The 22,015-nt window shown below is 39.9% G+C and overlaps 1 protein-coding gene across 6 annotated transcripts in view; it reads right to left on the bottom strand.

Annotated features, from left to right (window-relative positions):
* The window catches only part of LOC134680395 (solute carrier family 12 member 6), a 524,938-nt gene that overhangs the window by 4,298 nt on the left and 498,625 nt on the right, over window positions 1-22,015 (bottom strand). For 2 of the 6 annotated variants that reach the window (XM_063539520.1, XM_063539521.1), the window contains exons 4-21: window positions 20,318-20,578; window positions 19,040-19,225; window positions 17,443-17,678; window positions 17,016-17,169; window positions 16,176-16,362; window positions 14,748-14,904; window positions 14,236-14,448; window positions 13,774-13,953; window positions 8,203-8,322; window positions 7,515-7,708; window positions 6,572-6,740; window positions 5,848-6,037; window positions 5,218-5,433; window positions 4,786-4,893; window positions 4,579-4,632; window positions 3,007-3,177; window positions 1,424-1,569; window positions 83-222 (exon numbers count right to left, since the gene is read on the bottom strand). In XM_063539520.1, coding sequence (XP_063395590.1) covers window positions 83-222; window positions 1,424-1,569; window positions 3,007-3,177; window positions 4,579-4,632; window positions 4,786-4,893; window positions 5,218-5,433; window positions 5,848-6,037; window positions 6,572-6,740; window positions 7,515-7,708; window positions 8,203-8,322; window positions 13,774-13,953; window positions 14,236-14,448; window positions 14,748-14,904; window positions 16,176-16,362; window positions 17,016-17,169; window positions 17,443-17,678; window positions 19,040-19,225; window positions 20,318-20,578 — 3,082 coding nt within the window. Of the gene's footprint in view, window positions 1-82; window positions 223-1,423; window positions 1,570-3,006; window positions 3,178-4,578; window positions 4,633-4,785; window positions 4,894-5,217; window positions 5,434-5,847; window positions 6,038-6,571; window positions 6,741-7,514; window positions 7,709-8,202; window positions 8,323-13,773; window positions 13,954-14,235; window positions 14,449-14,747; window positions 14,905-16,175; window positions 16,363-17,015; window positions 17,170-17,442; window positions 17,679-19,039; window positions 19,226-20,317; window positions 20,594-22,015 lie in introns of those variants that run through there. The other 4 variants (XM_063539523.1, XM_063539525.1, XM_063539522.1 and 1 more) reach the window with 4 other exon arrangements.

Below are 22,015 nucleotides of genomic sequence, written 5' to 3'. Positions count from 1 at the left end.
ACAGTTGGACTCTCGCTCCAGCTTGGTGTGAGGATGATTAGCTGTGACCGCGACACACCTCGTTGAGGGCCGTGTTACTCACAGTTGGACTCTCGCTCCAGCTTGGTGTCGCGCGGCGGGCCGGGCAAGTTGAGTATGACGAGTTGCGAGTCGTGCGACCGCGACACGATGACTTCATTGAGCTTGACAGCTGTGTGCATCCGCCGGACCGTGCCCTCGTCTCTGCACATGTATACAGATTAATAGACATCCATTCAATACATCGAACGGAGTTGAACTCCGTACTCCGCGCTAACAAAACGGTGCATTAACTGGACAAAACATATATGAGAAGATTAGACCTATGTACGGGCGCTTTAAGAAGTATAAGTGTAGGTACAATGACCGCGAGGTCACTAGTTACTACACATTAGTGTTTTTTCACTTGCAACAGTTAATGTTTACCACTAAGTAAAAAATTATGTCTTCTAAAAATATAAAAATGCGGAATTATATATACCTAGATATAATATGCACTCTACAGTCACGACCAACAATATCTGTATGGTATTCATTGAATCTTTAATATACCCACGTATTCATAGCACAGACAGAAATATGTACTAACTAAGAAAGGGTGGGAGGTAGGACTATAGGAGACCAGGAACGGAAAGGCAAGGAAAACAGATAGGTAACAGCCAGTTGAGCCAATTAATACTCCTGCGGCTTGGAACGATTGAAGGGTACCTGTAGAGAGAAGGAACGAATAGGACTGTTGGATATGGTCGGACAAGCGTGTCAATATAAGATCGTTTTTGGTTCCCCTAATAATTTCTTTGGACATTTAAGAAGAAGTCTTTCGATAGTGTGATCATATGTTTGTTTGAAAGATGTCCCTAACTAGGTACCTACTCCTAAATCACCAGAAATATTGAAATGTAGATAGTTTCGCTTCATCAGAAATATTTCCAAGGTGTTTGAAACGCCCGAGATATTGACCAAGTAACGGAAAAGGTCATCAAAAAAAGGGCATAAATTTTTCCTTAAGAAAACTATTATTTTACTTTAATTGAAAACGTAATGTTTAAGTTCAAACATGGCTATGGGATAAAGTAAGAATTTCTTGAGGCGTTCAATAACTTGTCTTTTGGGAGTTAGCCATTTTAGTGCGCATGTCACAGATGATGTTGACACACGACTTTCTTCAGCGTCCGTATTTTGCTACAAAGCGAGAAATTGATCTTCCCGCGGATCGACAAATTGAAACAAGCAAAATAGTAGTTAGCTACCATACCTTCCATTATAAAGAACAGCTAATCGATGGACGTTTATAATGTTAACCAAAGGACAAATCATTAAGTTATCACGGTACAAAATATACCGGTTAAATATCATTGGTTGCTCATTAGTAAGATAAGTATGTAGGAATGCAACAGGTACTCACGGCGTAATGTTCGGCATGGGCTTGGGCTTGATGGCGTCTCCGTTGGGGTTGGCGGCGGGCGGCGGCGCCTCCTCACTCTGCGAGCGTTCGTCGGGCGAGTCCCACATTGAATCGATTATGTGCAACAAACTACTGCGAAAGTCGTCCTACGGTACCCCAATCCATATCGATCCAATCGAATTTTGCCGCGAACCGGACGTTGCACATGACGGATTCAAAGCGAATAAAACACGGGATGTCATATATTATCTCGACTGTTAATACACTACGGACATTTAAACATCCAATCTCTTATCTAGTGTGAAAAACGAAATGTGAACAACTCAACGTGAATGGCAAACATATGACCACCGTGTGTAGATTCGCGGGACTCTGGGTTTGGCCGGTCATGATCGGATGCGATGAGAAAATAAACATGTGAGGTGCAAGTAGCAATAGTGACGAAGCGGATGTTGTGGTTGATGGATGGTATATGGTTTCACTGGAAACTGAAAATATTAGTTTTAAGCAACAGACTTCACATTAAGCCACATTTAGAGATCAAAAAATCCATTCGTTTACAAATGTGTCAATAGTTACAATATAATAAATAGCAAATAATGATTTGAATATTAATTTAATAACTATGTAAAGTAGTCTGGTGGATTTAGACAAATTTAAAATGAAGTGTTGTAGTGTGTCAGAAACGAATGGAGAGTAAAATAGTTTCAGTTTCAAGCGAACAATCCAAGCAGAGACGGGATGTTTCAATCTCATCATTGTTAGCGGAACAGGAATATACCTAACAAGATTAACCTGTTAATAGGGTCATAAAATTCATAATATAGAAAAACAGTTGCATCTTCTATTCCCGAAAGTTAAGGATACAGGAGCCTAATATTCTGTACCTCGGTATATTGGCTAAGCGTCCTCTATATAGTTGAACTCTATATCAATTTTGAGGACTTATCGCCGTTCTTAACTTTTGGGAACAAAAATGACATATAGGGACCAACTGTTTATGATCCAACGGCACTTTAATGGGATGGGATAATTTTATAAGTAATTCTTATAAGTTATTACTTTAAGAATTTTTCTGGGGTCAAGAAATGTAAAATTATATCACTGTAACAGCTGTGTCTTGTGTCTTAATTTTAACTTAAGCAGTTTGATGTGTTGCGGATAAGACAACGAACGAAAAAATAATTATGATGAGAAATACGTCTCGTTAATTGAAGTACACCGGTATTCGAGGGTCAAACACAATATTAATCGACAATATCTTTTTAAACGCACCCAATAATGTGCTTCTCGGTTCCTGCCTTATTGCAGTTTATACCTATATGACGTCGACCACATCACACGTCACAAGGGTACCTACACCGGTCTGATTTAAAAGACTCCTCGTTCGTCTCTCTTATCCGAAACCCTCACGTTCTGCGCTACAGGACTGTCGAGTCTCCTCCGCCGAGGTGATCGCGCCCGATTCCAATTATTCAAATCGCGAAGACAGTTTGCACCGATAAATCTCAACGGGAACCTCGGGGGTCGTCAACGGCCCCGTCACAAAATGAAAAGGGAGACAGGTATATCGCGATGGTCACCTTGTCGTCCTTCTCCGTCTCGTCGAGCGGCGGGCTGGGCGCGTCGTCGGCGGGCTCGGGCGCGGGCGCGGGGTCGGCGCCGGCGGCGGGCGCGGCGGGCGCGGCGTCGGCGAAGCGCACCTTGCTGGCCGACTTCACGTCCGCGTGGTGGTGGTCCACTATCGCTTGTACCTATAGTTCATCTCGTCTTAGACGGTGCGGTGGGTATTGGTGGTGCATGCGTTGATATTTGATGAGTTGCGTGAGTACCGATTTTCGGAAGCCTCTCGACCCTGTGGCGTTAGTGTAGTATTTATCACGTAACGTATGCTTAATAATATCTATCAGATAAAATAGTTTAGGAGGATTCCGTAATTCGGTAATTTTACGATATTGGTATAATGTTTACATGGAAATACCGTAGCATGCTTTAACCCCGATTCGTTTGATATATTAGATTAAGTGAACTCCAAAGAGTTGGTATTATTAAAATTATTTCCCTGTTGATGTTTGAATTAAATGTAGGTAAATGTCCCCGATAAATTCTGCCTGAAATGTTTTTCAGTTTGGAAATTGCGAAATTCTTTGAACGTGATGGTTCCCGGGTAGCGGCATCCGCTGTTCCTTAATATTGTTAGTAAAATTATGTTGATATTAATTTCCAATTACTTATATATGTATTAGTACGGATCTATGGGGCGAAAAAGCGTGCTGTGTATTATTTACCCACCTAGCTATGCTATAATCCTAAACAATCAGATACGAGTAAACATCGAGAGAGCGAAACATCAAAAGGAGCCTACAAATGCAAGAATTTTATGAAGACATAAAAGTATAAATGGGTGCATTGAAGAGCGGATTGAAAAGTGAATGGTTTTTAACAGTGAAATGAGAAAAGTATGAGATGAGTAGAAAGACAAGAAAACACTTAAAGCAGATATAAATCTGGATGTCCTGTAGTTTTATAGGACTTCGACTGCACATCTAGGCGTGGAATGAGTGACGCATGGTTCTAAGCGTAGCTACACATCGAAGATACAATTATTGATATAACCATCGTCAAGCTTGGAAGGGAACAGTAAACCAAGGCCAGGGGGCCGCCTACAAAAATGCCTACGAAATCAAAACGCGCTAGAATCATGTAGGTAGGTCAATCGTGGCATAAGCAAGTAACTGAGGATATACACCATTCTGACACTCGGCGTTGTATGGCTGACTAAAAAATAACATAAATCTTCAGCTACGTCTACTGCCACGACAAGCTAGGGGCTTTTAGGCCTTTACAAATTGATCTTATATATATGTATCCCTATTACTCGCAGTCATTATCATTTCGACCTTAATCTCTTATTCATCAATGGCAGTTTTGATACCAATCACTTGTGTCCATCTTTCTTGCACTATTAATGAATGGTCCGAGCGAGAAGCGTTGCGAGTGAACGAAGTGAAGTAAAAGTAGAGATCAATTTGTAAATTCCTGGCCAGACTAAATTAAAACGAGCTCTAATCCAAGGGTTGTTAGGGGTTAGTAAATGGATCACAGCTAGAATGCATATAAAAGTGGACTCGATCGGGTTAAAGTATTCCGTTTACCAGTGGCAACTTCTCCTCAGCGTTTTGCTCACTATAGTCCACCAAATTTTGCATCTGTATCGGCGCAGACAAATACAAGTTAGTTCTGTATAACACACATTATTATAAAGCCACGAGATATTTGTACAGCGTACAGTGAAATACTGTTAAACATTTGTGAGAAGTGGAACAAGTGTAGTTATAGTGTGTGAGAGAGATGGCGCGTACCATTCCGAGGGTCTCTTTCTTGTTGAGTCTGAGTTCGCGCAGCATTTGGTTGCGTTGTTCCATCATCAGTGTGCGTTCGTACGTGTAGGCAGATATATCGCTGTCCGTCTGAAATTAGGTGAGAAATAATTAAAAATTATTGTCTATCTTGCATAACGAAGCGCGCAAAATATAGATACCTTCTTATATCTCTACATAATCCATCTATTCATTATTGCAATCATAATAATTTTATACGACGAAAATTAAAGTCAAGGAAAATTAGAATTAACACAGCATATTTTTTGGACTCGATAATATATAAGTATAACGTAACAGGGTAGATTTTTAATTATTTGGTCCTGTATTTCCAGACACGTAAAGCAACCGGAAAAAAAATGCCTACGGAAAACTGTGAACTGAAACTCACATAATGAATGTTAAGATACTGACCATCTCAACAACTTCGACCTCAGCCTCCAACCGCAGCTGGTACAGGAACATCTTGAGGTCCTTCTTCATCTGGATGGAGTTGTCCTCCATCTGCGCTACGGTGAAGATGCGCATCTTGCAGTTCTTCCAGGTGCGGTGCTGCTTCAGCAGGAACGGGAGCAGCATCAGCATGCCGCCGTCGTGCACGATCCACCAGATGTCGATGTTGCCCGCCACCTGGAATGTTGACATATTGAGTTATTGTTGGATAGGGAGTGCTGGTTAAAAAAACTTATTTCCAATGATGGCCATCACAAATCTTAATAACGACTAGACGGGAGCTCCCTTCACGTGATGTATTTATCGGGCACAATATTACAACTGGCTCCAAAAGGCCCGGCTTTCAAAAGGTTAAGGTATCCCGCAAAATTTTGTATATTTAGCCACATAGAGTAAGTGAATATTTAAGATGTAAAAATTGTCGCACATCAGAATCGCAAGAGTGACTGCAGCCATCGCGTTGTTCAGAAACGGTCGAGACGGCATAGGCGCAATGAAGTGACTTTGGAAGCTATAATCGGCGCCTAGAAGCCGATCGGAGGGTTTCCGCCGGCGTCATGCAGACGCCCGACGCTGCTGCATGCTAGTCACCTTCTCAGTGGAGTCCGGGAAGAAGTTGATCCCCTTGGGCACGAGCATGGCCATGCGTGCCGCGGCTACGGCGCGCACGGTGTGCAGGAACACGTGCCACGTGCGCTCGTCCTCCGACTGCCGCCAGCCGTACGGCCAGCCCACGATCACCGTGTTGGGCTTCAGCCCGCCGAGGCCGATGGTTTGGACGCTGGAATATCGCATTGAGGATTAATTGCCAAATTTTTGATAAACATACGAGTAAATACATATTTCCGTCCATCCATAAGATGACGACCTTGTTAAGGCCGCCGGAAGACGCTGGACGCGGGTCGCTTCCAACCGGTACGAATGGTGGTCCAAGGGGAGGCCTATGTTCAGCAGTGGACGTCTTATGGCTGAGATGATGATGATGATGATGAAATACACAGTACATATGGTGCTACTTTCCCGCACTAGTGCGTATGTTGAAAGTTTAAAAGGCCTCATGTAGTGTAAGTAAAGCGTTGTACGATACACGTGCGAATAGATAATTCGTAACTCGTACTCGTATCGATTTAAGACACGCCCTTTGGTCTAGTTTTAATTTATCGCCACTCGTTTCGAATTTCTAAAAGACAAGGTTTAAAAAGCCGAACTCTATCGGCAAGAAACAACTTAAATAAATATGCGGAGCTGACTACCAACGGTGTCAACCGTCATTTCTTGGCACTTGAAAAACAACTATCTTAAAATTTCTACTCACACATGGCTCAGGCCTTCGGCGATGTCGTGGCTGACCAGCGTGTCGGCGAAGCCCTTGACCTTCTCCTCCAGCATGCACTGGCGCAGGTTCTGCCGGGCCGTGGTGGACTCGCCCGCGCGCCGCGTGAAGTCGCCGCCCAGGACTGACACGCATACTGTCAATCCTTTGCCTGGAAACCGAGGCTTATGATGAATGAATGAATTTTATTCCGAGTATTGGTTTACAATTGGTGCACAGTTAAACATCTTAGTTCAAGCATATTCTGCTTAGTGTAGAAACAAAGTATTGAGTGATATACATAGCTGGCTATCATGCTGACCAGTGCCTGAGTTTTTGAAAGGAAAAATTGGATTCCGTTATCTCCCTCCGTTCTTCCGTGTCCGTGGGAAGTCTTGTTTGCTCCCAATATACACATTTTTTTAAGTCACAGAGTTGCCCACAGAAGTTGCTGTAAAAATTGCTGGCCACTGCCCTTTCGATCGACTGCTAGATATACAGTTACCCCGGCTACTCACGTAACGATAAATCGTAGCGATAAAACTGTGCAGTCCGACTGTGCAGATAAATCGAACCGTGTGTAAGACAAATCGTTGTCGATTATCGTAACGATTTGTCATACACACGGTTCGATTTATCTGCACAGTCGGACTGCACAGTTTTATCGCAACGATTTATCGTTACGTATGTAGCCGGCATTAGAAAGTATTTCTCCAATCATAACTTCATAACATAATGTATATTTATGTTCCGGACCTCCTGATCACCTGTGAATGCAGTGACCAAATGTTGGATAACAACCACAAGTAACCGTATGTTGAAAGTGAATAATGGTATTCCACCCAGCCAGTTATAATAAGAAAAAATCCGATTATCAAACCAGGGAGATCGGTTAAAGATATAATTCACTAGTGGCCATGACATAATCTGATTATAAAATACTTACCGGCTTTAAGCTGACTGGCGAAGGACAGCATCTTGCGGTACTTGAGCGTGAGGTCGTCGTTGGGCTTGGCCAGCACCAGCACCTGCGGCCTCCAGTTCTTCGTGTGCGGCGGGCCTTCCTCCAGCCGCATGAGCGAGTAGCGAGCGGCGGAGAGAGCGAGACCACGGAGACCGTCTCCCCACTCTTTCTCCGCTCTGGAAAAGTTAAGTAAACATTTGGAAGCTTTGCCATGAGAAGTGGTAAGAAAACGCGAGATTATCACTAACACTTTTTGTTACGATTAGGCAATACTTACGTCAGGAAATTTGACCAGTTAAAAGGAAAAATACAAATAGCAAGGTGTATTGCACCCTAGGGGATGATGATGATCTCTAGAAATACCTACAGGAAGATGGATAATTAGATGCAATTTAACTACTTATGACCACAATTAGCACACCTCGTTGGTTATCGAAGGTAACATGTAATTAAGTACCTACCTTTATATTCAGCAGCAATTTGTAATTCTGAAGCGTCATAAACCAACGGACGAAATTTCCCGGTTAAATTCTTCGATAGACTCGCCCTCGATTATTTATGTACGACTAGGTAGATGAAACCATCCTTGCCCATGATCCGTGACCAGCGTTAGTCCAGCCAGCAAGAGCAACCTGAAGAGAAGTGCTGGAAATTCTTGAATGTGACTCACCCTCGATACTCGATGTACTTGTAGATGAGGCCAGCCATGCCCATGGCGATGAGTGCGAAGATCCACGACGTCATGAACATGATCGAGATGCAGAGCGTCAGACCGGCCAGTGAGAGCGACCTGCAATAATCAAGTTGCTTTTTTACAGGCTGTAATTGTTTTAAACCAGGAGGCACTAGTTGTAAAATTCAAGTAAAATAATATGATAGGGTTTGTTAAAGGAATCCATGAGGGAGGAGGGTTACTTATCGCAACCTCGAAACATTTTTTCGCTTGCCAAAGATGTTGGTACGTAATAATCGTTAGACGGTGGTAGTATTTCAATCTCGGCCGCCAATTAGGTCCAGAATCCAGTTTCTTCATTGCCTTCTATCAATCCCGTCACCAGTCTTAAGACTGCGTCGTGCAAAATCAGCGAAAAAGGCAGTCACCGTTTAGTCGCTAGCGTCCACATCGCTTGATAAAAAAAATTATAATAAATATCATTATTATCCCAAAGAGTGTGTTTACAACGAATCACCCTTGAAAATTTGAAATCTTTTACAATATAATAAATACACTCATGCAAAGTTGTACCTAAAACGTGATGAACGAGTGTCAGCGTTTAGTAAAATTTGTATAAAAAAATCGATGCTCATGCTACAAAATCGAGTGATTTCGAAAGCCAGATAACTAGACTACAACGAATCAGGCTTTTCCTATTTTTCCTCTTAAAGGCTACAGAGAAATTCAATCGTAAACGTAAACTTTCGTAAAATTTCCATACATCCGCCATATCTGTCAAATTCTCCTTCTCCTCAGATGCCCGCTGTGGGCCGTTGGAAGCGGACGCGTACATGCTTTTTCCAAATTGACAGTTCAATTTGGCATATATATTGACAGAAATTCATGTCCGTATACGAATGATGATACCAGTGAAAAACTGTGTTCAAAATAAATAGGGTAAATGAATAATGTCACACGGAGATCCAGAGTCATTAAAATTTTGATTTGTTTTTATTCATAAGTCATAATACTTTAAAAATATAACAAATTATTTAAAATATATACGAACACAACCAAATCAGTGTAATTAGTTTCTTCCTAATTCACTAAAAATTAAAAAAGTTTGAAGATTTGTTTTATCTTATTGGAATAAATTTTCATTGTGCTGGCATTCATATTACGTCATTTTAAAAACATATATGACATAATGTCAATATACTAGATAGACAATTTATCAACAAATTTCTTCACATTTTAACGTAAACAATATAAATTATTAAAATTTTATTTATGAAGACGAAACAATGTTGTTCACATAATATCAGCAATAAAATTTTTAGTTTCAACCAGTTTTGTTGCTATTCTGAGAGCTATCACGTGCTTTGAAAGTTAATTCAATGATATATCATCAAGAAATTGAAACCAAGACTCGACCTGCAGTCTCAGCGAGTTTTTGTGGCTATATTATCAGTTGAAAGAACGATATTTCCATCGCAGTGGTATGGTTTACGAGTACCTATATTGGTTTCATGTGACGATGTTTATATAAATGTATCTATCAAATAACAACGTGCTTTTATTTCATTGATATTCGGTGCAAAACGATAACTCAGTAACGAAAAATAATTACTTATCAGAAATGCCTTAAAGTTTTTTCAGTGAACGTTTATTTATAGGTATTTATGAGGTCTTATGTAGTTATCAGCGTGGCTTTGGCCTTTGGACATTTTTGTAATGCTTTGTAATAAGGTAGGTGAGGTATCTATATCCCTCATTTAATAACCTTTTTTTGAATGAATTACAATTTAATTATTTAAATAAATAAGTGGTCTACAAACATACATATCCGCTCGGTCCGCTAAAATAATTTAAGTGCCCTACATAATAGGTATATTTAAGATTAACAATCAGTAAACATCATTAATTACGCTCAAATGCTTGTTTCAGTACAAATTGGCTGAAATACTTCCGACATAAAACCTAAAGGTATAAAAGTACAATTTGCTAAGTAAACTGTCAATCTACATTAATTATAATAGATAGACTCTTAGAAGTCAGCTTACTGAAGATTATGAACAACATATAAGTACTTTCTAAATAAAATACAATTTGTTTTTCCATGACTCATGTAGGCCGTATTTTACTATAGACCATTTTAAATTGAAGATGAAATTAATTCATGATAAAAGCTAATAAGGCCCGGTAATATTTTCTGTTATTCTTGAACTTCTGTTCAAGTCAGTGTTCAACTGTCAGTGCAAGTAACAAGGCCCGGTTCCGAACCAACATGCTATGGTTTTTAGGGTTCCGTACCCAAAGGGTAAAACCCTATTACTAAGACTTCGCTGTCCGTCCGTCCGTCTGTCTGTCACCAGGCTGTATCTCACGAACCGTGATAGCTAGACAGTTGAAATTTTCACAGATGATATATTTCTGTTGCCGCTATAACAATAAATACTAAAAACAGAATAAAATAAAGATTTAAATGGGGCTCCCATACAACAAACGTGATTTTAGATCAAAGTTATGCAACGTCGGGAGTGGTCAGTACTTGGATGGGTGACCGTTTTTTTTTGCTTTTTTTTTTGTTTTGTTTTTGCATTAAGGTACGGAACCCTTCGTGCGCGAGTCCGACTCGCACTTGCCCGGTTTTTTTTATAAAACGTGTATTTTTCAAAAGCGCTGGAATATTTATATAACTATTTTGGTATATGAAGAAACATGAACAAATGAGAAATCTATATTGAATTGATTTGGTAATAATATCCTGATTATTAATAGAACTATTTCAGTTAAAATAAAGGTGGGCCTTATATGCTTCACCTGACCTTATTCGTCCACATTTAGATCCTATAGCTATATTTGGTCACTTTGGCCGTCACTATCTATTTGATGCCGATTGTACTAACAATTAAAAGTACAGCTCATATGTACTTTTACCTGTACTGAAACTTAAGCATTTGAGCGTAATTAAAGATGTTCACTGATTATTAACATTACGTGTTAAAGAACCGTGTCCCGATGGTGCGTCCATTAATGAATCGCATACTAACGGATAGAGGTTTACGAGTACATTCACGGAAAAATGATTATAGGTAACCCAATACTAGTGGCTTAGTTGCCGTTTATAAATCGTTTGTGTCGAGCAAAATCAGCGGAAAAGGCAGTCACCGTTTAGTCGCTAGCGTTCACATCTCTTGATATTTTTTTTTTATAATAAATGTCACTATTATCCCAAAGAGTGTGTTTACAACGAATCACCCTTGAAAATCTGAAATCTTTTACAATATAATAAATACACTCATGCAAAGTTGTACCTAAAATGAGATGAACGAGTGTCAGCGTTTAGTAAAATTTATATAAAAAAAATCGATGCTCAAGCTATAAAACCGAGTGATTTCGAAAGCCAGATAACTGGACTACAACGAATCAGGCTTTTCCTATTTTTCCTCTTAAAGGCAACAGAGAAATTTAAGGTTAAAGTTAGGTGAGGAATATAAGGCCCGACGGGTAACAAGGTCCAGCATTCAAGAATAGTAGTTAAAATAACAATTAAATAGCTGTAAGCAGTATTGTAAAATACTGATAAGTGTTTGAGGCCTCGTCACTGAGGAGATTTTGCAATGTCATGACCGAACTGGACCAAACGTTGGAATGTTATGATAAGTCTTGTCATTCATGATAGTGTCGGGCCCGTATAAAGTAGTATGAACCACAGCCTTACTGGATCGTACTTTATATTTTTCTTAATTCTAATATGTCAATGCGGTTACCAACTTTTTCTGTCACGTGTGATTATATGCTCTTTGTCTGTCACACGTGTCTTAGAATAAATTTGCACGTTCTTTGTTCGGTTTTATATTTTGTTTGGAAATAAGCTCCGTGCAATAACAATGGGTAAACGCAAGGATAAATACTATAACATTAAAAAAGGTCAGTCGCGCAACAAACGGCTTCTTCGGACCAAGAATTCGCACGACCAAAGATACGAAATTATGTAATAGAGATTACCAATGTAAGTATAGCTGTTGTACCGGAAGAAGAAGTAAGCAATGTAAGTATATTTGTTGTAACTTTACATATTGATATCTACGAGACAGAGCTTTGCTTGGAAAACGTTTAAAAACTCATAAATGCGCGTTTTTCTAGATCAGTTAATGTTAATGATAACATTTATCCAAGAAACATTAGGTCTTACACTCGTCTGTCGTACAAAATATCCATAAAATCTAATATTTAGTACTTAAGATTTCGTTTGACAAGCCATTGAATAAAAAAAGAAAAATACTTTTAATGCAGTTTTGTTTCTTTTTAAAAATAAAGGAATGTCTCCTTTAAGTAAAATGAGCCAGCTTAAGGATTTAAGGCTCCCTCCAGGGCCCGACTTATCTTTCCACCCTGTATACCATTTTAAATTTAAGGCGTAATTAATTCCAGATGAAGGATAATAAGGCCTAAAGGGAAATTTTGTAGGCCTTATTACCCACGAACAATGTATGTGAACTGAATAGGATAAAAAGGAACTAGATTATAACATATTGTTCTCATGTTTAGCACAGTGTAATAAATAAATATTTTTTTATAACAAAAACGATCGTTATATGATAAGTACCTACAAGCTGAAATGTATGTACATTTTACCTGTGTGAAAATTGTATAATTGAGATAAATAAACTAAATTATACTTACTATATTCTCTCTTATTCTTGAACTTGTACTTGGGCTAAAAAGGCCCTCTGTCTGTGCGGGTGACAAGGCCCGGCCCCGGGCCTCATTGAACGTGAGACGAAATAGTAAATTTAATTATTTTTATATAGGTAATTATGAGTTCTTTGATTTCCCGATAAGCATCACTTACTGACTTACAAAAGTATAAATGTAGTACATATGTAGTACCTGAATTTTATTAGAGGTTTTTAAAGCCTTATTATCAATTAAGTTATAAGTGAAATATAATAAGCGTCTTTAGTTGTAAAAAAATATTACAAGCCCTATAACTAATGAGGGGATCATTTTAGATATACATAGTCCACTTTTTTCGAGTAGGTAAATTCGGACTATGTTTACAAACCGCATACCATCGCCCATAACCACACTGTTAACTGACAGTTCGTAAACCTTATTACAAAAGGCATAAGGTCCACCGATGGACAGTTAAGAGCATCGCCGTTTGTACCTATCTTAATACAAATAAAAGTCAACAACGAAAATAATTAATTACCTAATACGTCACATACCTATGACATGACATGAACAAACAAGGAAAGCTATATATAAAAAGTGATTTTTCTCTGTCTTCTCAGTCTCACAAAGGAAAGCTTTGACAGTTTAAATTCCTCAAAGAAGGTCCGTAGTTAACACTAAACTCGAAACAGCACCTTTAAAAAAACATTAGGGGTCACTGACCTGTCCCAGTAAATTGAGGTAGTGTGTGTGAGCTGCGTTTGTGTGTGAAATGGGGTAATTTGACAGAATCTGAAAATTTACCCTCCTCGACGCCCTCTTAAGAGGTTTCTGCTACGATCTTGATTATGTACTTCCACGCGTTTCTATTTTCAGCTGACGGAATAGTAATATAGTGCTTACCAGTGGTAGTATTTGAACCTCGGTCGCCAGTTAGGCGTCTTGAGCAGTGTCTGGAGCGCGCAGGCCAGGTTGACGAACCCGTAGCACATGAGGAAGAACATGGACAGCAGCGGCGCCAGGATGTCCACGTTGCCGAGCAGGATGCCGCACTGGCAGATCGCCATTGTTAGTAGCAGGGCCCTGGGAATAATTATCGCCATATTATTATCAATACCTAAGGTCTGTCTACAGGAGTATTTCCACGAGTCTTCTACGAACGCTTCTTTTTAATTACAATTTATAATAATTAGAAAATTCTAGGAAAATTGTAGGCTGCAGCAATTTGGAATTTGGAAAAATGGAGCCAGTTTTAAGAAGGTAGTCTTTATTAAATGTATACGATTGGTGCAGTTGATTTGATTATTATCAGCATTTCAATGAACCGGTCTCAGCTAATTATCAAGAATTCCTATTAGAACATACCTTGTAGGTTCGCCCCGACTAGACGACACGGCAAACGGCGCCAAGAACGGGATGATCTCATCTTTGGCAATGGCTTGAAGCAGCCGCGGGGCGCCGGTCAGGGACTGCAGCCCTGCACCCAGAGTGGACAGGAACGAACCCACCAGGATCACCCACTGGTTAGGCCACGCCATGTTGGCGACTACTAGCTTACCGCCGATCGATTGACCGAACCTGGAAGAAATTCCGAGTTTTTATTTTTAAATATAATGTATATCAACTTAACACAACTGAGAAATTATTTTAGGAATGCTAATGATGTTTTTACGTACTGGGATTCTTAATTTGTAATGCTAAATCGGTGCAAACAGAACATGCGAGGAAAGGGTATTAGTCAGGAGGGCAGAACGAACTTTCTATAAAAAGAACCAGTCGGTTTGTGTAAGTAAATGGTGATGATGTCTCTAACCAGGCGTACACAACCTGTAAGTATTTAATAGCGGTGGTAATCACAGTGGTAAGTTAACACCTACTTGTCCCGTAGCAGCAGGTTATCGACAGTGCCGGCGAACAGTAGCACGCATGAGAGGTACACGGTCGAGGTGGTTAGGATGGCGCAAATGGTTCCAATGGGGATACTTTTTTGGGCGTCAGCCAGGTCTCCGGAGCGGTTCGATCCCGCCATGATACCTGTGAAATTATCAATCATCATTACTAGCCTATATACGTTTCAGTGCGTTCCTCGCTATGTACGAGGTATGGATGGACCATAGGGCAAACAGGCTAGCCCAATAGTCAATATAGATACCTACCGTCAGAAAACGAACAGCCTAATCTTAAGAAGGGATTCTTCAAAAGTTGTAAAGTCCTACTGAGGATTTTATGATTATCAACCCTCCCGCCGCCCAGAAATCAAAACTTGTTTCGTGTGTTGACATTGTGTTTCGGTTTGTAAATCAAAACTTGCCAATAAAAATGTAATTTTGAGTTCATAATAGTCATAATAGAATGGAATGAAAGACCTATTTATGGCCTCTGGGCGGCTAGATAGATCAGAATCCTATACCTATATAAATTAGGTTATTTTAAGGTTTTTTCTTAATATTACTTCATTCTTTCACTTAACTTGATCCAACATTATTAAAACTTTGATGGATCAAATTTACTTATTAAATGTGTTTTTATATGATCCAAATATTCTGTTGAAGCCATTCTGGATGCAAATCATCCCTCGTATAGCGCCCAGCGGATCGGAGAAGTCAAACTTTGTTGTTTATGTCCAAAGTCGTTGAGGATAAAAAGTTTTATATTCGCGTTTGGCCGTAATTTCTGTATTAACTTGTATAACTTGTTAGATTAACCCCCTTATTCATAAAGGTTTACTAAAGTTGACAAGCCGATAATAATCGTTTGTCCCTTTCCGACGTATTGGCATGATGGAAAGGGACAAACGATTATTATCAGCTTGTCAACTTTAGTAAACGTTTATGAATAAGGGGGTAAGTGGGTAAAGTTATTAGTTTGTAAGAAGTAGTTTATTTCGTTACTATGTAATTAATTCTCTGTCTAGAAAACAATACACTATTAAGGGAAAAGTACCGATATAAAAAAAGCGGCCAATATCTCTAAAACCATAATGCCTTTTTGATTTGGTCTATAGTTTCTGGATCATTCAAACATACTCGCTCGATCTGAGGCCGATTACATTCAGCAGCTAAGCTTGTTAGGTTTTCGAAATGATCTATACACACTCTTACTTGTTTTAAACAAATTTGTCTTGATCTCCTCGCCCGCGTATCTTACTGCTTCTGAATATACCGTAAATTATTTGTACAATCATAGGTATGACTTTTAGAGTATCTTTTGACCACCAATTGTTTACCTTCTCTACAAAAGCCGTGCAGTTGTGACCTACAAACTAAACTAAAATAAACGATTAGTAACAGTCTTTAAATGTTTACCAGTGACAGACGGGAAGAATATGCCGATGAGTATAGTGAAGGTGGTGGTGATGTCCGCGTAGACCTGGTTGTAGGTGGGGCGCTCCATCTGCTCGATGTCCTCGGGCTCCTTGCCGTACGCGATGTACTGGCCCAGCGTCAGAAAAGAGTCTTGCAGGTTGTCAAAGAACACGCCACTTGCTAGGCCCTGACAAATTGGTATTGGTATAAATTGTCTCTTTCAAAACTACTTATTTGCGGACTGATTTAGAAGCCTACTTAGTACATTAAGTACATTACAACATTAAAAGTCGGTTCTGGTCAGCAGGTATACTATGTTTAATTTACTACTATGTTTCTCGACTATGTTTAATTACCTAAAGCATATGTTACTGATATAGAAAAATTCAAGCAACTAATTGGATTCATTTTGTTGCAAATTTACTCCCTTATTCATAAACGTTTACTAAGTTGACAAGCCGATAATAATCGTTTGTCCCTTTCCGGCGTATTGGTATGATGGAAAGGGACAAACGATTATTATCGGCTTGTCAACTTTAGTAAACGTTTATGAATAAGGGAGTTAGTCTGTTTGTAATACTGTATGGCGCTACTAATATGGAGATGAGATGAATAATGATATCAGATGAGCAGCAATAAGTCTGTGGAAACGAGGAATTGCAACAACACTCTTTACTGACCATTGACCATTGGTACACCTTAGGTATATATTTGCAAATAATGTTTACAATTGTCAGTTAACAGTGTGGACAATGGTATTTCCTACAATATATGTTATAGCAAAGATGATGAACGAAATAGGTAATCACCTACTAAGCGCAAACATTAGACAGTACTCACTTTGATGCCCTGGACGACTTGCACATCATGAGTCTTGTAATACTCGTCGCAGGTTCTGTTGGCGCAAAATATCTTCTCCAGTTCACCGCCCGCCTTCTTCGTGCAGTTGCTGATGTGGATGTCTTTCAGCAGACGCTTGCCGAGAACGCACATTCTACAGGCAAAATAATCATTAGCCAATACAAAAACGGAATAGACGTTGTCCAACTGTCATCGTCATCTGCTTTCCCTTTTCCTATCACATGGGGTCGGCGCAGCATGTCTTTTTTCTCCATACTACTCTGTCGTTCACGATCTCATCATTCACTTGATTTCCTTTCATCACACATTACATTCACCTTTTTCCTTTCCTCTTACCTCCCTTTACATTCATTCCTAATACTTAAGTCCAAAGATAACCAATCCCATGACGTGGAAGATAACTTACTGTAGGCTGTCATTCCCGTTCCAGTTGACAAAGATGCCAACATATACGGCGGTAATAGACAGGATGACGCAGGCCAGTGCCACCGTCGCGAACTTGTTGACGAACTTGACTCCCAGGAACACCACCAGCCCCATGACGAGCAGCAGCCCCGTGCCGTACACGCGGAAGTTGTTGAACATCGCGTCCGGGTCCTTCGTGAAGTCGCCGAAGATGGACATCGACGGGGCCATGTATGTCTGGAAATTTTGGATAATGTGAGATGAAACAGAAAAGTATAGTCCAAGAATTTTGTGCTTTTTTGAGCGGAGGGAAATTGAGGGTTATTGGATTCCTTGAGATCGCCGTGCGGCTCGTAGCTTGTGAGCGAAGTGTACTTTCTGCTAATAAATTATTACTGGAAACATTTAAAGATCTTTAAGAAACAAAGAACTTTATATGTACAAAAATGGAAGTCTTTACTTTTGCATTATAGAATAATGTTACGATCGACTAAGTAAAGTTTATGTTTGCCCTTTAGAAACTTTAGAAAGTGAAACAAAAAGCAATTAAAATTATGCAGCAAACAACATTCGAAACTCTCGGTAACTATTTTATGGTGACACTTAAAACTTGATACAGCTATGTCAACTTCCCAAGCGCTACCGCAAAATTGACGAACAAAAGCCAGCAGTAACTAAACCAAACACAGTTAAGACTTAAGGCATAAAGTAGCCCAACCTCCTCTCCAGTTACGACATCCCGCGCCAACTTTTTATTAGGTTAAGCTAACAGATGTCAAAGTACTGATGTTAGTATTGTGTGCACGACCAGGGTTAACAATTACTATCATACGTGATCAAAGGATGTAACCGACGTGGTCTGAAATAACGAGGATGCCTTTTGGTATGAACAACGCAGCATAAGTCCGAGGATGTTGTTATTCCGCACACGTCAACCGTACGCGCGGAAAAAGGTGATTGAATTAAACCTTGAAAAGAGTATTCGCGCGAAAATAAAGGTTTCATATTACTCTTTATATTTATTTGAAGCGCGGTTGTGGATATTGATTTCCACTTAGGCTTCCTGATAATGAAGGATGACAGCGTTGGAATCTCAGCTATATCGTAAGTAATGCGAACGAGCTTTAAAGGTCTATAAGATAAACTGAAATGAGACAGGATGACTCGGCGAGGTCGGAATTAGAAATGCTTTAGACGCCGGGCTAGGTCGAGTGGAAAATAGATGAGACTAAATTTAGTTCTCATTTTTTATGCTCAGTCACTTTTGGTTGGGACGTGTAATAAAGTTATGAATTTTGCCCTGAACCAACGCATAGAAATGCTTCGATTAAATGCGAAGAAGAGGAACATTGTAATTCTTTTTGGGTTCGGTTAAATAAATCATTGATGTATTGAATATGCAATTCAGCTTTTTTTAAAAGTCTAGTTGTAGGTTTTTTCCAAAGGAAAGTCACCGGGAAGACGCTTGCCAAAATGAACGTACTTACAGCGACTACAACTCTCCGAGTCAATACATTCGTAGCACCATTGTAAAACCTTAAAAGTATTTTGAAAATAACATTCCACGTCTAGATAGTAAAATACGGGAGGTAACTCACTAGCACGATCTCCACGGCACCCACGATATACATGGCGGCGGCGAGCGTGGTCCCCGTGTAGAACAGCATGCCGACGGCGCCGCCGCACTCGGGCCCGAGCGACCGCCCGATCATGAAGTACGACCCGCCCGCCGGCACCACGCCGTTTGTCGCTATCGCCGACATCGATATTGCCGTTAGCATGGTCTGTGAACATTACATTATTATTAAAAGGTTGTCATGTTTAATGCATTCCTATACGTGTATTGCGTGATTTAACCGCTTTGTAGCGAAAAGCGCCTACCCTAGCGGGTCGCTGGCAGTGAATTGAATGTGTTAAGTGGTAGACGTGAAGATGTGAAGTTTACCGCGTTTTCCGTTGCATTCTGTTCTCAGAAATCTGAAACATTTCCAGCTTTTTTGGAAACTCTTCGCAACTTGCTGCATTCTGAATGATTTGGTTGTTTAATCCTGACTTTAATGATGTAATCTTCTTCCCTTGTTCGTAAAGGTGTTTTCAAACTCACGGCTTATTATTGTGTGCCAATATTTGGAAAATCGTATTAGTGAAGTCGTGACTTTGTTCATTTGTCATAATATGTGTGAAGTCTGTAATTAACTATTGTAAATCTGGAACCATTGTTGATAGTTCAAGTTCCGCGTATGAATGTGAAACTCCAACAACTGAGACAAAAGAACAATCTAATTAGTTCTCTATTCATGCCTCTTCATAAACCACATCGAGAGTATATTTGATTACATCTTTCGAATATAATGATTTGGCTCAAAGGAAAAAGCCCTAGTTGGTAATCCAATAAATGAACCCATCTTTTAACTCACGGTACTGAGTATTTAAGTTTGATATGCCTAAAATAATAACTATGTAATGTGTAGTATATATATCGCCCCACTGCACACTGTGGAATGACGCTTATTAATTGTGGTTGGACATAAAATTTTTAGACTTTTGGCGACAACTTTTTATTTGTAATAACAAAAATTTACGAATTTTTGGGAATATAATCAGAACTATTACCCCAACCAAATTTTTTTTTGTCAACACCATAAAATTATCATCGAAACACAGAAAATCTCACGTCCAACAAGTATGGCGTTCCACATTGCCCCCTGTACACTTATTCTGTCTTTTCAAATTTAAAGATACATTTAAATTTAAATCGAATGAAGACATAAATCACGTAACCTATTAACTTCATTACGCGCAGGCATGTCTAAATGTCTATCCTTAAGCCTTATGACAGCAAAATTTTGTAGAAAAGGGTATAAAAGGCCACTCACCGTACAACAGCACACCAGCACAATCAGGAAGCCCTGTATAGCGCCAGCGGTGCCCACGACCCACGTGAGGCGGATGAAGAGGATGACGCCGAAGATGTTCTGGATGCAGGGCAGGAAGACGCCGATGAGCGTGCCCATGCGCGCCGGCGGCGCGGGCTTGGCGGCGTCGGGGTCGGCCGCCGACGCCGTCGGGATCGTGTTGGAGTAGTCCGCCAGCGAGCTGAGGAACGTCGCCGCCCGAGGACGGTCCTCGATCTCCTCCTGCCACACAAACATCATATGCCTTTTGTAACGGTGTTATGTAGGTATTTATTACGCGGGCCATACTGAAAGTTTCTGGATTCTGATGTATGAGACGACTTATTTTTTCTGAGTGGCCAGTCCAGGAATTTTCAGTATGCCCTAAGTAACGTCTGTCATGGGTACTAACAATCCATTGCTATTAGAACAAATTAAATTATTTTCAGCCTTCAGTAAGAAGTGGAAATTCGACCTATGCCGCTGCTGTGGCCCGGTGGCCGAATGACACAGGCACCTGCCGCGATAGCAGAGGACGCTGGTTCGATGCCAGCCTGGGGCACTGGAGGCCTTGGTTACTTTTTTTTTAATATATGACATTTATTTCAGTTAACAAGTAATTGATTTTTCGTATGACATATGAGGCAAACAAGCAGGCGACTCGCCTGGTGGTAACCAAGTACCGTCACCCATTGACACCAGAGGGGTCCTAAGTGCGTTGATGGATAATTGTTAAAATAATTGCCCAGATAAATTATCGTCGGTTTTATACGCCAAAAAAGTTCTAATACATGAAATAAAATACGGTTGTATGGGACAGCCCCTCAAATGCTTCTGCTTAGGTTACATAACGGACGCAAGATTATTTTCCAGACAAACCTAAATATAAAATATAGCATCTTCGCAAATATAAAGCTATTAACACCGAAAATTCCGCCCCACCTTTCCAACGCGGGTCGGAAGTCATTTATGTCCGGCAGGTTTGATGGACACACAAACTACGTTTTAGGAATATCCTTCTAAATTCTTGCCGAGATTATTAAGTACAATAAGTACCCTTTTAATATAGTCGGTGAAAAGGTGCTCTTGTAGATCATAGATAGCTATAGAGGAAAACTGGGTTAGTTGTCAGGCTCCCATGATTCGTGGCAAAAATGCTGGGATAACTCGAGGAAGAAGAAGAAGAGGAAAACTGGGTAGTGAGGTGTTTTACCCTCATTACCCAGCTTTCCTTGGTGCTGACGTAAAATGCTCTACGTATCTATTTACCGGAATGTGTTTTTAAACTGAACCAATAATTTAAGTTCCCGACTCGTTTAATTTTCTTATATCTAAGTTTTAATGGATCAAATAATGACACGTAGGTATACCGGGTGTGGCCTGTAACACGAGCAAATAAGAGAAATATTTTTCATACAGAATAAATATTATCTTCAATGCACGCCATCGCCACGCCATATCATTGTGATTGACGTTGCTTGTCACACCTTAAACATAACAAAATTCGCAATACATTGCGTCTTAGAATAAACTTTAAAGTCTATTAAAAATCAAACCACAAGTTATTTTTAAAAGTCGCTGAACAAATGTTGGTCAGTATGAGGAGTACCTACAGCCTACAGTTAAATTTATTGCTCATGTTACAGGCCACACCCGGTATAAAAGAACACATGTTCAATT

Source organism: Cydia fagiglandana, chromosome 3, assembly GCF_963556715.1.
Source record: "Cydia fagiglandana chromosome 3, ilCydFagi1.1, whole genome shotgun sequence".
Lineage (NCBI taxonomy): Eukaryota > Metazoa > Arthropoda > Insecta > Lepidoptera > Tortricidae > Cydia > Cydia fagiglandana.
This window is presented reverse-complemented; position numbering and strand designations above follow the sequence as displayed.